Below are 16,315 nucleotides of genomic sequence, written 5' to 3' on the forward strand. Positions count from 1 at the left end.
TTGATTGATGATTGGCCATCAGCTGCTCAGTGGATGGTTGTTGATTGAAGACGTTGGCTCATTTCCTCGTATTCCACAATTGTGCATGATTTTTGCTTCATAAATATCTCTTAAGATTTGTCACTTGAAAAGTGTTTGCTTTACAATTGCTTAGATCTACTTATTTAAGTACAGGTTGATATTTTCTTGGCTTGCCAATTTGGACTAATTTGAAGTTGTTTTTTTTTGTTACATTTTGTACTCTTGGCTTAAAATTTTGCATTTTACAATGTGCTCATTAGGTGCGTGCTTATGCCTAGGACTTTGGATTTCTAATAGTTAGTAGGCATAAACATGAATCGCTTAGAAAACTAGAAAATAATTTGCACTACGATATAGCAGAATTTTAGTATACAATGTATGGCATATTGGATTAATTTTTAAATACTTTCGCATATATTCATTTGTGCAATAAAATTCTAGTAATTAATTCTATGTATGTGTAATTATTGTTAATTTTATTGCTTTATTCGAACTACTTAGGTTGTCTATCTTCGAAAATTCTTCAATTTCAAGAGGCTATTCATATACGTATACTTTGAGTTAACCTTAGCGGTATGTATTTCCATTTGTTATTGTTGATTCTAGAAAGCACTATAGACTTGATTAGGCATTACGATTTTAGAATATCAATTATTATGGTATTTTGAATAAAAGCTCACTACTTTTCCACTGTTTAATGAACATGTATGTATGTCTATGTCGTATTAATATAATTATGAAAACCAGTGGACCCATAAATTTAGCTGTTTTCTAATGCGAATTAATGTGTATTCAAATGCTACAAAGTCAGTTTTAATAAGAATAATTTCTGTACTTATTGTATTGTATACTTTATGTAACCAGTGGTGTATTCGTATATTGCATATTTCCAATAAATATTTGTATTCATGTAAAACTACGATGTAGGCTGTTTTGCGCAAAGTTAAGCAGACTACTGATAAATGTCAAAATCTACTTAATATAAATATTAGGGCTTTACTAAGTAGTCTATATTGTGATTATATCTTGTTATTACATTTACTTAATTATATAACATTTATTCTTCAACGGTACAAGTGCTTAGTTGAAATGCTCTGCAATAGCTTATCTTAAGCTACAGACTACTTTTAATAATACCATACTTGGAATAATAAATATTGTGAACTCTAAAAGTCTACAAATTTTAAGTAGATTGGTGTTTAGTCTTATAGCAGTTGAATGAGCTATTGAATACACTTAATTTACTAATGCTTAAGATAACTACTTATTTTTTTTTTTAATGTATATTCTCAAATAGTGTAGCAAACACTTTTTTCAATGACTTTTTTTATTAGTGATATTCTCTCTCATATTATTAACTCTATGATGGGATCAAAGTCCATTTGCAAGGATTAAACAAAGCGAAAAGATTTTTGTTTTACTTTAACTTTAGTGTGTTTTGGCCGTAGCTAATTAAGGATATTTACTTTACTTTTACTTGAAATCGGTAAAAAGAAATCGATTGGCAAATAACGAAATTCCAATTTTTTTTTTTTTTTTGTTGGGGTTGACTTCTGTTGTTGATTGAAGACTTAATATAGAAGTGTTGATGTGTTGCTGATGATATGCATATCAACTCAATTCTCCCCCGCCTGCACCTCGACTCTGGCTTACCTCGGCGATGATGGCGGCAACGGCGGCATTGCAAGCGGCGGTGGTGGCAACGGTGGTGGCGGTGCACGCACATCCGTCTCAATGTGACGCTTGTGCGGCGACTGTAGATCGAGGGCCGTATAGCTGGCATGCGAGTGTCCAGCCACGCCCAGCGGCGATGTGCGTGGCCGCATTGTGATGGGCGGGCCGCGAAATAGTGCATAAGGATTGCCAAAATAATCCTGTGAAGTGGCCATCATGTCGATTTTAATGTACTAAAAAACAGAGAATAATTAAGGGAAACGATTAAAGTATGATAAAACGACAGCATCAAGTGATTAATGCTCAAATATTATTTACAAACACTGATTCGCCATTTGGAATGCAAAAAATATAGTCATCAAACATAGCAGTATTCGTGTAGACTTTTAGTTGTTGGCATGTTACTAAGCCATTTTAAAGCCAAGTCATTCAAAGATGACTAAACGATTGCAGCTCAAATGTTTGCTCTGTGCGTGTGCTATTCATTCATGTTTTTTAATTTAATAGTCTTGTAAATATGCGAGACACGCGACTACATTTAATTTTGTTATGCAATGAAATTATTGTAACATGTCCATTTGATTGATACCTAGAACACGAATCCAATCCCTCCTGTCGAACACGCCATAATTGACAGCCTACAAGCGGACGGTGGTCAGTGGTAAATGGGCAATGGACAATGGACAATGGACAATATGCAGGACAGCACTGTGCAATGCATATAATTAAGTGTCCTGACCGCTTGTCGCTTTAAGTGCCAGTCAATTCTATAACGTGTTTAACGAGCCTCTGATAATAGTCCAACGTGCCAGGAATAAAGGCAAACAACAATTATTGGCGCCAATAAATAAGGAATAGCCCCTACGAGTATGTTGAGTATTTAAAACTTTAATAATTTTAATAGCTGGTAACTAATATGACAAATATTTGATAGAGTATTGTCCGGAATTATTGTGAATTATTAGCAGAAACCAGAAAAATTTGTTATCTTACTTTTGTAGTCGTTACATTATCTAATAAGACTTAATAATATGAAAACGAAAACTTAAATACAAAGCGATTTGTGTTAGACCTCTTTTTTAGTATATTTTGAATGTCTTTAGCTGGCTTCACCTCGAATGATTTTTATTTTCATACACTTAAAAAAAAACATAACAAATCTAAGATAGAAATAACCGATTTACGGATTGGATTGTAAGATATAAAAAATAACATTTGTTGCAATATAAATAAATGCGTTAAAGCTTAAAAGGTTTGTATCTCGTACTTTAAAAGTTTTTAGGTGTAAAAGGATGTTAGTATAAAAGGATGAAACCATATATCCCCCACAAATTGAAAGCTAGCGCCACCAAATTGAAAAGATACATTGCTAGTAACATCCTTCCAAAATCCAGAATAAAAAATATTGGACCACACCCACTCCCGGCACCAAAAACGTGAAAAGCCTTTATCTACCGAAATTTTAAAGGCAAACTCAGCTAATATTACTTATGGAATAAAAGTATTTCCAAGTCGAATAAGCAAATGTGAACCTTTCGCTTTTGTTATTTATAGTTCAGAATAAACGACACTATTATTAAGTAGTACTTAAAACGCTCTGAAACTAAAAGTATTAATTACTTATACCAACAACAAGTTGCAATGATAGCTACAAGTTTTTATGTTGCACAAAAAATGTAAAAATAATTAAATATTTACATAACATTTATTTGTTAGTTGTCTCAACATAAAGTTGAAATTTCAGCAAAAAGTTTTTACGTTGCAAATCTTTAATACATAACAAAAAAGAAAAAAATAATAATAAATAATAATACTGTTAACATATTTAGTTCACTGTTGGCCTGATTTTGTTGGCTGTAAACCTTTTAATGAACCTTTAATTTGCGCACGAAATAACTCAAGTGCTGGCTCACTTTCGAGCCGGCTAGTCGGCTAGACTTCTCCGATGGCAATGACTATGACGCTGACAGGTGACGTTGGCTGCCTTTAAATTTGGTATAATTACTTGAAGGAAAAAGTTGTCAACTTGGCAATTGGTTTTAGCTCAGTTTGTGGAGCGCTGTAAGCCATGTAAGAAGTGTAGACACTATAGACTGATAGCCTGCGAGCGGAGCATTTAAACTTGTATGGTTTAACTTTTTCTGTGTGTATTTGCATGAAATGTGACTTTCATCCCGCTGAGGCGCTAATGACACGCGCATGCCCCAGAGTATCGTTGACTTTAACTTGTGTGCACATCTACACTTGAAAACATTCAACGCATACCCGCACACCAAATCTGGAGCAAATGTGTCAGGTGCACGCAGTTTGCGGCACTCCACACTCCGCACAGCAAATAGAGCAGCGATGTGAACGTCGGCACTTATGCGCGCAATGGTGTCACCTACTGAACTGAACACGGAACTGGGCGCCCAGAATCAGGCAAAGTAATCTGTGTTGCGGAACATTTACAACACTGGCAATTCCTTTGCTGACGTGCGGGCTGTTAATGAGTCAAGACGGGGTGTCTGTCTGCGTGGCTATGGCTCCACCTGTGTATGCGTGGGCGTCTTCATGTGTATGTGTGCGTGCGTGTATGCGTGTGAGTGTCTGTGTGTGTGTGGGTCTGGGTGGGAGAGTTAAAGTGGGTTGTCGTCACCCTGAAACGAAGCGGAAGACAACAATAGCAACGGTTTCCTGTTATTGTATTGCTCAAGTGCTGCATCCTAGAAAAGGGTGTTTATAGAACTAACTAGCATCACTAAATAGACAATATTGTGGTATATATGTTTAACTTAATTTCCGCCTATAAAATATATTTATAATTTTTTTAAACATTAAATATTTGTCTGATAATTAAATTTAAATTGAATATGCATATAAATATTTACTTTGACATATTCAAATTTATTTAAGATTTTTTGTTGTTGTTATAATAAAATAAAAATGTGAAATATAACTGTTTCCATGTTCTGTAATAAAAAATATGCAAAATGGCAATTTATTTGCTCTCCTTATTTTCTTTATAATATTATTTTTCTTTAACTCAAATCTAATACTTCCATTAACGTTCTTATACACCAGTTAAACACTCCGCACTCGAGCTGCTTTAACTTCATACAAGTCTATAGCATCCTCCAACTGACTGTGGCTTGGAGTGCACAGATACATGCAAGGAGCATAAATGGCGCCCAGAATCATCATAGATTTGCAAGGCTAATTGATGCTTAAGAGGGAGAGGACCTAACCGGTAACTTAACATACATCATTGGGGCGGTGACAGGTTCGACTCTTTCTGCTCATTATTCGTATTTCCTGGCTTTTAATTAATTGAACTACTTGGCGGGCGCTCCGAATTTGTATGCCAGCTTCCGAATGAAAAACTTTGCCTTCGTTTTTTCGCCTTGTCTTTTTTTTTTTTTTTGTATGTATGCTACTGTTAAAAAGTTTTTGGCCGGGTGCTATCAGCGTGTAGTGTAAAAGTTTAGCAGACTTTAACTTTAAAACCGAACCCCCTTTAACTTGGGCTAAAGTAACTTTTGCAAGTCGGCGACGAAAGACGGATGGAGTGTGGGCTGTTGTTGGACCAGCGGCACGGACCAGAGATAATCCTTTGTTGCTTTAATGCGTTATCCTTTCGTTTTGTGGCTTAAGACAATAAATTAAGTTTGGCGACAAGCCAAATAGCCTCAGAGAGTCCAGCTGTTGCGAGCTGTAAGTCCAGTTGTTTAGTCAAATGCATAAACATAAGCTGATTTGCGCCAATTGCATTTGATGCACTTTTTTCCCTTTTCAATGTTGACTCTTGACTTTCTTTATCTTGAATGGCTACTTCGCTCTTTTGTGTTGTTGACTTGGCTATTAGCTTAGCTTTCTTCGCCACCAGTACAAATTTTATTATTATTTTCCTTTTCTTATTACTACAAAGAAAAAAAAAACAATGAGTTGCAGCGCTGCACATAGAGGACTTAAAAATTGGGGGCTAACAAATATCTCATTCCACTTTTCACTTGTTTTTCATGTGCCTTGTTTGTGCCGCACTTTGTTTGCGTGCAATTCCGCAAAATCCTGTGCGTGCATTCAGGTTATTCCAGCAGCTCAGGTGTTTGACATGAAAAATGCATTTTATTGGAATTATTTTTATATTTTTATACCTGGTACGGACCGTCAACGCCTTTGCTAAAAATAAATCAGCTTTGCCTCGTGTCGCCTATTTAAATTCTCTGTGGCTCGTGGAAAACGTATGCTAATATGACAATTAAATTTAATTTTCATTTATGTTTGTTTAGCTAGACATGCGAAAGATACTTTTTACAAATTTTTCATATTATTTTAAACAATTTTTTAATATGATTTCCGCGGCTTTGGTGACAATTTTCGCACTTTTAATGTAATCAACGCTCGCAATTTTAACAAAAATTACAGCGACAATTGCAATTAGCCATCCGCCTTTGTGCAGCGTCCAGCGCTAATAGCCAATTATGTGTCTGATTTTCAGCTACACACGCATACTCACACACACACACACACACATACACTCACACACACACATACGTTTACTGGTCTAAGTTTTGTTGTCTATTTTCGGGTTCAACTGCTGCGGTCACTCGCCACTTCAGAACATTAGTTTATAATTTTAATTGTATCAACTGGTTCGTTTTTGTATGACCTTATAGCAGTGTGAACTTAAGCTGCTAAATAATAATAAAACAGATTTTTAGAAATAAAAAATATCGTGTTTCCCAATTAAATTTTAGTATTTTTGTAGATGTCAAACCATGGCAAAAAATTAATTTCTTTTCAAAATCGGTTTAGCTTTAAAAATGCAGAAAATATAACAAAATGTTGTCAGTGAAAAGTCTGAACCCACACCTACTCTATAGGAACTAATCTTTCAATAGATGTTTGCTATGATAGCTAAATAAAATATTTAAAACACCTTCACCTCTTGAAGAGAGCTGTGTACGCCTTTGGCGGTGATGCCAATTATTGAATTACATATTAATAAACTTCCATCACTTTTTTCTGTTCCAGAAACACAATTGCGACTAAACTTAAACATCTGCTTATTTTCTTATCGATATTGCTGTGGCCGGTTCCAGTCGTTTTCTTTTAAGTAGAACTAAAGTCGACGACTCAACTCATCTTCGTATCGAAGTAGGTGTTTGTAAAATGTTTAGCAGCCTCTTCTCCAATCGCTATAACAAGAAACGCGAAATATTTTATATACAATATGAGGGTAAGCTTTAACTGGCATTACTTAGCTTTTCGTAATATGAATCTGTTTCTAAGAAACACGTCAGTAGTTTCCCAATCTGCCGTTAAACAGACGACCTGAAAGCCAATAGTCAGCAAATCGCAAAAAAAGGATGCTAAAGACAGCAGACAATGATTACGATGAGTGGTATGTTTGGGGTAAGGAAGCTCTTCAGACAACGTAAAATCTAATTAAGCAAATTGTTGAGCCCAAAGGATTGCTGGTCATTTTGTGTCAATAGACGTACGACGCTTAGTTGAACAGTGGAACGGCAGCCAATTAATGGAGGCTGCACTTAGCCAAGGCATCGATGTCTGCAGTTGGCGCTCCTGGTCAAGGACAAATGGCAAGGATGCAACAGAGCCCAGACGCTCGCTGCGACTCACTGATGAACCGAATGAAAGGCACAAGGATATAGGCAGCTCCACTCAGAAGGACATTCGTAGACCAATCAACTGAAAAAAGCAGCTGGCGGCAAAAAATGCAAAGGCAACTTGTCGGCCATCATTTAATTCGGATAGTACGCGTGGGGAGGAGCAGACGTTGACTTTTTTTTGTTGAGTGCGTTGGTCACAAACAATCTTATGCTATTCGCCATTTGTAATAGTTTTGATTTCGACTTACAGTTGGCAGCAAGTGTCAACGCTGCAATGCAACATGTGTTGCCAGCATTTTGGCCAAAGTTCCGAATTGTGTCTGCATTCGCTAGAAGATTGCCGCAAATATTTGTTGACCCCATTGGCCAACTGAGAGGAAATCAAAGTTGAGATTACAAAAGTCAAAGAGTTACTTTATTTACGCAATAAGCCAAGTAAAACTAACTAAGTAATGCAAGGGCAATAGCTTTCATTCATTTGCCTCGATGGCTCATTTCATATTTATTGAGTTTAGAACTTACATTAATACAAATTGACTTGACTAACTTATATGAATATGTACGGAGTTCCCACGATAAATACCTAAAATGAATAAAATGATATTAAAACACAGTTTTTTGAATCGCCTAATATTTTACATTTTGGTTTAGTATTTTTTGTGACTTAATCTGTAAAATATAAACTGGGACTCTCAACGCTATTAAGATACCAAATTTTGGCTGCCACAAATTATGGGTGTAAACTGGCAGAAGCAAATAATAATTTAAATGAAATTACGACATTTAAAATTTAAAATTCGGGTTTTCAAATTGTTAGGCACTAAATTATATAAACTCTTTTACACTATTAAATAAATAGCATTATACTTTATTATACTTTTGGTATTAATTATGGAGGACAAATTTATTGTATGAAATTAAATTGAAATTAATCGGGTTCGCTTTGCCTCGAATTAAAAGTATTGTGAGCACAAATACCCTACGTTTAAGTGCAAGTTAACAAGTAGAGCAAATTGAAATTCTTTTGTTTAAGGTTGTATTAATAAAAGGGATGGTGAATCAGAAAAAGTGCCCTTTTAGCATGCAAGGCATATGCATAGTAAAATATGCAAAAATATGCTATTTTGCATTTATATGAACACAGGTAAAGTTATTCTGAAATTCATATAAGATGTTCGCACGCAAACGATATTGTTCATGTACTTAAATGATAAATAAAAATTGATATCAAGGCTGCAGTATATATATATATATATATATATATATATATATATTGTCTAAGTGCGTGCATGTGTTATCAAGTTATTAACACGTCAAGCGTCCATTAACATGACAGCACAGATGGAAATCACCTGACAATGGCAGCTGAACCGAGTCAATCGCAAAAGGATGTGTGGACTCTCATGTTCTCACGTCTGAGCAGTTGGCAATCGTCTGCTGGACACGTCTTAAATACGTTTGTGTGTTGTACGTCAAACTTAAGGTGTGTGCAAAATTGATAAACTGCTACCAGACTCTGGAGTAATATGCAATACAAATGCAGTTTGTTCAATTTATAACTTTTCTTTTGGTGGATGCTATAACTCTCAAAGAGCCGAGAAAAAAATTAAAACCACATATTGGTATAGCAATTAAATTGTTAATTACCATGTGAGTGCAACTAGTTCGTAAACTTTGGCATGTTGCAACACATGCAGACATTAAATTTATTAACAGAATTAATGCGCAAAGTTGCTACACACACAAGACAAAAGAAAGGAGGTCGAAAAGCCGCAAAAATAAATTTTGGCAACGTCGGAGTCAAAGCAAACAACTAAAGAGACAAAGACAAAGAAATAATTTCAAGTACTTTTTATCTCACACTCAACAGCACTTAAGTCACTTCTTTTCAAAACTTACTCAGAAATTACCATTCATAATATTACAAAATACTCAAAGTTAAATATTGCATCAGACTTGAGTTGAGTAAAACTACTAAAAACGGATTGGATTGGTAGTTTCATGACGATAACACTCCATAAGGCAGTTAAGCTTTATAAATTGTATTTGCGCCGAGGAACTTCAATAGTCAAGTTTTATAATGCAAAAGAATATTTATGACTGAGCAGACCCCCAATCTTTTTATACACTGATGCCGAAGGTATCGTATATTGGCTACGTATACATAATGCTGTCTGTCCGTTCATCCGTCTGTATGAATGCAACTTTCTCGACACCCTTAGAGATGGAGACTTTAAACTTGAAACACATAATGATCTGTCCATGCGTCAAAGTCTAAAATTTGGAGTGCTACTTCCCACAGGGGGCTAGGAAATTGATCAAAACGATAAATTAAAATCGACAAAGCCACATAGCACCCACAATTTTTACGGCTACAGCCACAAATCTTGTTGATAAGTTGTTGGCGATGTCGTTCAAAGATCGGCATATGCCACGCCCAACTCTGCCGCTCCCAGGAACCATAGAAAACTGACAGGCGAATATCTTCCACAATTTGTAAGCAAGAGTCACCAAATTTTGAAAGTACTGGTAACTCCCCTAAGAGATCGATATCTCCCGCAATTTAAGAGCTGTCGAGCTATAAAGCAAACTTGAAAGGTGGATTACTAAGATCTAAGACAGGTTACTAGGAAAATATTCTTCGGTATTTCTTGGCTACACCCACCCTGTATTTTGCTACCTTTTATCAGATAGCAATTTCAGATTGACTATAAGACTATGACTCTAAGGCAGTGAATTGAAAAAAGTAAAATATTTTAATTTTGGCAGTATATTAGGATAAATGTTTTTAGCTCTATCTGTGATGGAAACTTTTGTAAAATAGTGCGATTTTTATTATTTTCCGCGCAACCGAAATGCGAGTATGTATTTTAGAATTGAATTCAATATTTTCAATAGCGAATAAAATGCAACTAGACGGAAGGAAAATTAGGTGTTTGCATTTACACGTTGTCCCTGCTTAGTATAACTTTAAGCGATACTTCGTGTTATTTTGTTAGGAAGTTTTCTATTAAAAAGCCGAAATGTGAAATAATCTTAATCACTATTTTGGCAGTTAAAACTAAATTATCTTTCTTTCTAAAACACGCCTGCTCTCTTTACTTTATTCACAACGCATAATCCGCTCTTCTTCTTCAAGCTGGCGATCACACCAACGATATCAACCGATATCGATATTATATGTTAAGTACATAGTTGCATGTTAAGTTACAGATGTTATGTTACAGTCTTAGTACAACTAGGCCATCCTGATAATGAGATTGTAATTTTTTCCGTTTTCTAACAAGAAAGTAGATCTCATTGCCTAAACTATTTTCAATGAGATGCCTAACTAATGTCATCTCGAAGCTTAGAGCCAAATTTATCCTGTGAGTTTCACATGCAAGCCTCAAACTTGCGTCAGTTTGACAATGCGAGTTGGTTCAGCATGCAGCCACTGCCAAGCATCGCCCATAAGTTTGAAGGTCGAAATCCAATAGGACCTCCCTTTCTTATTGGAAAATCGCCATTGCGTTTTTCTCCGCCTTCGTTCATCGCTGTGCCTGACTCTGTCATCTTCGCTGGCGACAATTTGCCGGCAGCCGCCGTCCTAACTTTTGCTGCTGTCCGCTCTCTCCGCACGTTCGCCGTTATTTTCATTCGGCTGCTGCTGATAGGCGCGGATGCTGAAGACTTGCAAACGTATCTGTTCGAACACATTTTTTCAACACGTTGCATTTCCAAAATATTTCCCAGTTATGTTAGGCTGCGGCTCGATCTCTCTGCATTTTCTAACTCATCTTGCTCTGGAACGCTGCCACGGCTACTTGCTGGCACCGTATTCAATCGCAAATCTCAGCATTTCGGCCTTAGAGTCTTTCGTCGGTAGACGCACAGCAAGCAACCATTTTTTAGAGTGGCCACCGCTACGCCGTTGATATTAATCTCCATGGCGTCGAACGATATCGATCGATACCGATATTATATGTTAAGTACATAGTTCATGTTAAATTACAGATGTTATTCTACAGCCTTAGTACTACACTAGCTGTTACACTTTTGTTAGTATTTTTCGCCATTGGCAATCATAAATCTTTCTGACTTATCTTTCATCTTCTCACTCATTCATTTGGCTAATTACGTTCCCAATGAATTACTTGCCACTCGCTATCTAAACGAACTCACGAATCGAATAATGATTATACCTCTTAAATGCCTGCTTTCGCAAGCAGGACACGGCCCAAAAAGGGAACAAACTGCCAGGCGAGTGGGTGGATGGTGTCAGTGTGTGTATTGCGGTGGGAGGGGGTGTAGAGGCGCTAATGAAGTCGTGGCAGGCAATGTGGTTGACACTCTCGCTGGTAATGTCTCGCAGCGTATCACAGTATATCTTCATTAAAATTCAATGCATTCTTGGCACTCAGAGCGGGACAAACAGCAATCAAACAACGGAACCGACCACACTCGATCTGATTCGAGGACCTGACCATATCCTCCTCCTCAACCTACTTATACCAAACTTAAATCGTGCAAAGCGGCCGCGCGTGTAATGACTTTGACATGACCAATGGCCAGAGGAGAATAGCAAAAGAATAACCCAAATACTATGCTATAGAGCATTCGTACATATATCAAGTGAGCCACTGAGTCGCATCAACACGCACGTAAAAGTCACATCAGCAACGCGACGTTGATGTTGAGGCTGCTGTAAAATCGCTCTCGCAAAAATAAATTCAGCAGTGCAAGTCATCAACTGAAATGCATATAAAGAAACATCTTGACTGCCAGCTAAAAGCAGCACCCTATAAACATTAAACGGGTTGAGCAGGGAGCGGGATGTTGTTGTTAGGTAGGGCATGTGGCATGTGGTAAGTGTAGCCGAGTCTCTCACATACTCGTAAAATGATGCACAGATGCACATCCGCCTAGGTGTAAATCACGTAGCACCCCAACGCCTTTTACAGTTTCAGTTGTTTTCTATGATAAAATTGAAAAGCAGCCAAAAAAACAGCAGCACCGTCAACAACAACAACAACAAGACGAACAACAATAATAAGAATAACAACGACAGCAAAACGCAAAAGTTTTAAAAGTAAAATGACAAGCGCACGTGCGACCTGCCACTAAGCCAAAACTCTGAACAGTAGTCATAGCCAGGCCAAGAAGCGTAGAATTGCATAACGGGAGTTTGTTTACGTCGCAGCGCCAGTCCCGCCTCACACTTGCAACTCGAGCTTCAGCCAAACTCTGGCAGACTTATGGTTAGACATTGATCTCCCGGGTGCCCAAAAACTTTTGGGCACATTTCTCGTGCGGCTCATTACAACTCTAACAGAGCGGCAAAAATGCACACGGCTATCTCAGCTAGCCCCCAAAATGATGAAAACGCCAAGCCATGTGACAGTGTGTGTAGGTGTTAGGCGTGTTGTGTGTGTATTTCCCATATGGTACACACTGGCGTTTCCTTCTGCCTCTGATACTGGTTCAGACTCTGGATGTGGTTCTGGTCACGGTGCTGGTGCAGCGAGCACACGCGTCGAGTATTTTGTTTATTAAAATTAAGTGCAATGGACACAGGGCTGCCACAGCACAGTGTGTCCCGCTGTTGTTTTTATTCTTAGAAATTAATAAGTAAGATATTGAATATGTTGATGTGGGTAAAATAAATACAACCAGCAGTCAGTTTTAACAACACATCTTTTATGTAAATTACAAAAGCCGTCTAGTTTTCCCGTCGCCTGTCGCATGGAAATTAATTAAGTATATTATTTCGTAAGCTGATAGCATAAATAATAATAAATAGATTATCTTGATGAGAGTGTGATTTATCATTGTTATATTAACTTTTTCTTATGCCTAAAGACAAGCTTCTATATTCGGTTCATATGTTGTTCCTATTCTACTAATATTCTTCTTCCAATATATTGCATACTTTTTTATAGTTTCTAAATATTTATCTAATATCATTTCTATAAAAAGTAATATTATTTCATTAGTTTCAATTTGCATTCATTTCAGCTATTTTGTACCAAGGTGCAGTCTACTAGTGCCATCAGGTGGTCGGATACTATGGCTCCTGATGTTGTTGTTCTTGTTTGTCAACAGTTGCTTTCAATGCCACACACACAAACCAACATTGCCAGTGCCCCTCAACCCACCGCCCTCTTCCTTTATTTGCACTTTGCTATCCGACGCACACTTTTTTATTATGAGCCACACATGCACACGTGTCCAGGTGGTAGGTCTGTCACGATAGCAGCTGCGTGTTAACCAACTGACGCCGTTGACGTGGCTTGCCCGGTGGGCGACAGATACAAGAATAACAAGAATACAGGCAGCGACGTGCATTTTGTTTTTCCATTAGACAGTGCTGACAGAGCAGAGCCACATTAAGTGATATTTGTTTTACAGGAAAATCAACGCGTTCTTGCAACAACTCTGACCGATAATCAGTCACTCCAAATAATACTAGATTCTCATTTTAAATTTCATTCCAATTGTGATGCTTAACAAGGTTGTTTAAACGGATTTTAATCAGTCATCCATCAATCGACGCGTTAGCTCATCAAATTGCAATTTAAGATGTGTTGATAATTGCATACAGGCTTATCCAATCTTCTAAGCAGGAGACACCCAGATACCACAATGATACCAATGATTATCATCGCATGCACATTATCTGACTGTAAAGTGAAATCTGATGGGTTAGAGCTATTGCACTAATTAGTTCACCCTGCCAATTACTAAGCATTGAGAAAACATCCAACTAACAGCTACAGCTACAGGCTCAGATACAAACAGACATGCATTCACATAGACAGATAAAAATACCTGGGCTGGCTTGCAAGTCATAAACCAAACTGCAGATGAATTTGGTATAATTAAAAATGCGCAGACATGGCAAATAAAACTAGAATTCTTAAAGATTTGCACACCAATAAAAGTGAAAATTACTCGTAAATTAAATAAACACAAGCATTGCTTGCCGTCATTTTAGAGCCCTGTTTTTGTAGCTCGCTTTTGGGCGATGCGCTTAAGCGGCAGTGGTAAACAAAATTTATTTAATGCCTATAAAAGCAGTGTAGAAGCACCGCGAGTTAAAATGTAGAACTTGTTCAAATGAAGTGCCGTGTAATACTAGATATGCATATAATCTAAAATTATATTTCAGAGATCTCATTCGAACATTGACTTAACTTTAACACAGGATTACTTAAAGTAGTTAATTTATGATTAGTTAACCATTTGGCTAGAGCATTATTTAGGCAGTTAATAACTGCTTACTAAATAAAAGAATGTACAGAAATTGCGGCAAAAACCATGTTCGGCAATGAAACCAATTGTGGCCTCAGCAATTTGCAACCCAATTGCCCGGGGCAAAAGGTGCCTGGTGTTAAAGTATTAAGTCATTTAAAATCTACCAACGCTCACACTTTTCAATACTCATTAAGTTACTAGCATAAAGAAGCAAATGAGTTTTAAAAGCCTCCCCTTGCAGTATTATGGGTATTTAGGTGTAAGGACTTTGACCTGAAGGGACTAAAGCAGATGCCTCTGGTAATACTTGCGTTCAGTTTGCTGGCCGCAGCAAGTTGTGAACATGTCCAAAGGCCACAACACTTAAGTTAATGGCCACTATAGTGGGGAAAGTATGAATATAGGGTGGATGCATGCGTTGTCCACACCTTTAATTGTTACTCTCGTAAAGCTGGTGTTCTTGTTCATTTTTCTTACGCCTGACTTTCGTGTCGTCTGCTATTAGGTGACTTGAAAGCCTAAAAAACTTATCCCCAGCCCTATCAGGAGCGTGTGTGCACACCGCCAAACAGCAGAGTGGCAGCAAAACTTATTTGCTGCCGGCAACGCAATAAAATATGCAGCACATTTTATGCAACACAAGCAAACGCCAGACTGTTGTAAGCGAACGGAATATGGCGGAATATGTGTCATAATTAATTTCGTTGCCAGCTTGTTATTGTTATTGCTTGTTTGCAACTTGTAAACAAACTTATTTGCCGGCCACAAATTAACAGCATAACCTGGCCGATGTCAACAAGAACGCCGCACATTGATGACAATGTCCCCAACGGATTTTTGAATAGTTTAGCTAAAAGCCATAGCAGCAGCCGACGGACTTTAATTCGGGGTGATTTTATTCTCAGACTCAGACTCAGACCCAGACTGTTTGCATGGTGCTTCAGTATTGAGGCAGACGCTGCTTGTACTGTCTGACCGATTGGCAGGCTGGCTGACTGGCTGGCTGGCTGGCTGGCTGGCTGACTGGCTGACTGGCTGGCTGGCTGACTGGCTGACTGACTGACTGGCTGGCTGGCTGACTGGCTGACTGACTGGCTGGCTGGCTGACTGGCTGGCTGGCTGACTGCTTGACTGCCTGGCAGTGAATGGAGCATCAGTAGTGTCCTACATTTTCTCATTAAACCGACACGCCAAATACTTGGCATTGCAATAAAGTTGGCGCTAACAAGGTATTCGTGCGACAAGCATCGCATTTGGCCACGGTAGGTTGAATTTTGAGACAAACTTTTAATTGGCCAAAGCAACGTTCCAATTGTCTTTTCCTCTTTTATTTTTCCGTTAGCCGAAAGTATATCAGATTTGTAAGCATATTTTGTCAGTCATTCGCCTACATACTGCAAGTCATAAATTATATGCCACAGTTGTGTGCAAGTGTCGCCAAAACAACGCATTGAAAATGCAAAATTCCTTGGAGCATTTATTAAAATGAAATAATGGTAAATAAATGTTATGATCGAAAAACTTTCAAATCGTTTCACTTTATCGCACTTTAACAGCAATCATTTTCTTTCAATTCTCGCACAATCAACAGAACTCGTTAAAACCATCGAAGTACTTAAATAGCACGCCATTCATTTTTGTATAGGGATTCCTTCAGAAAGAAGTTGTTTGGCTTGAGTGTGGCATTTTATTGATACTAGTGAATGCACTATACAAAAAGGAAAACAATTAACTAAGTCCAGATTTTCAACTTGGAATTCAGTTCAGCGCAG

General features: G+C 37.6%; 1 protein-coding gene across 2 annotated transcripts in view; it reads right to left on the reverse strand.

The window, feature by feature from the left end:
- Window positions 1-1,613: 1,613 nt before the first annotated feature.
- The window catches only part of LOC116805419 (sex determination protein fruitless-like), a 37,967-nt gene continuing 23,265 nt past the window's right edge, over window positions 1,614-16,315 (reverse strand). For both annotated transcript variants that reach the window (XM_043214978.1, XM_032737195.1), the window contains exon 2: window positions 1,614-1,928. In XM_043214978.1, the coding sequence (XP_043070913.1) occupies window positions 1,671-1,913 (243 nt within the window). In that variant the 5' untranslated portion in view covers window positions 1,914-1,928 and the 3' untranslated portion in view covers window positions 1,614-1,670. The remainder of the gene's footprint in view (window positions 1,929-16,315) is intronic.

Source organism: Drosophila grimshawi, unplaced genomic scaffold, assembly GCF_018153295.1.
Source record: "Drosophila grimshawi isolate 15287-2541.00 unplaced genomic scaffold, ASM1815329v1 contig_311, whole genome shotgun sequence".
NCBI lineage: Eukaryota > Metazoa > Arthropoda > Insecta > Diptera > Drosophilidae > Drosophila > Drosophila grimshawi.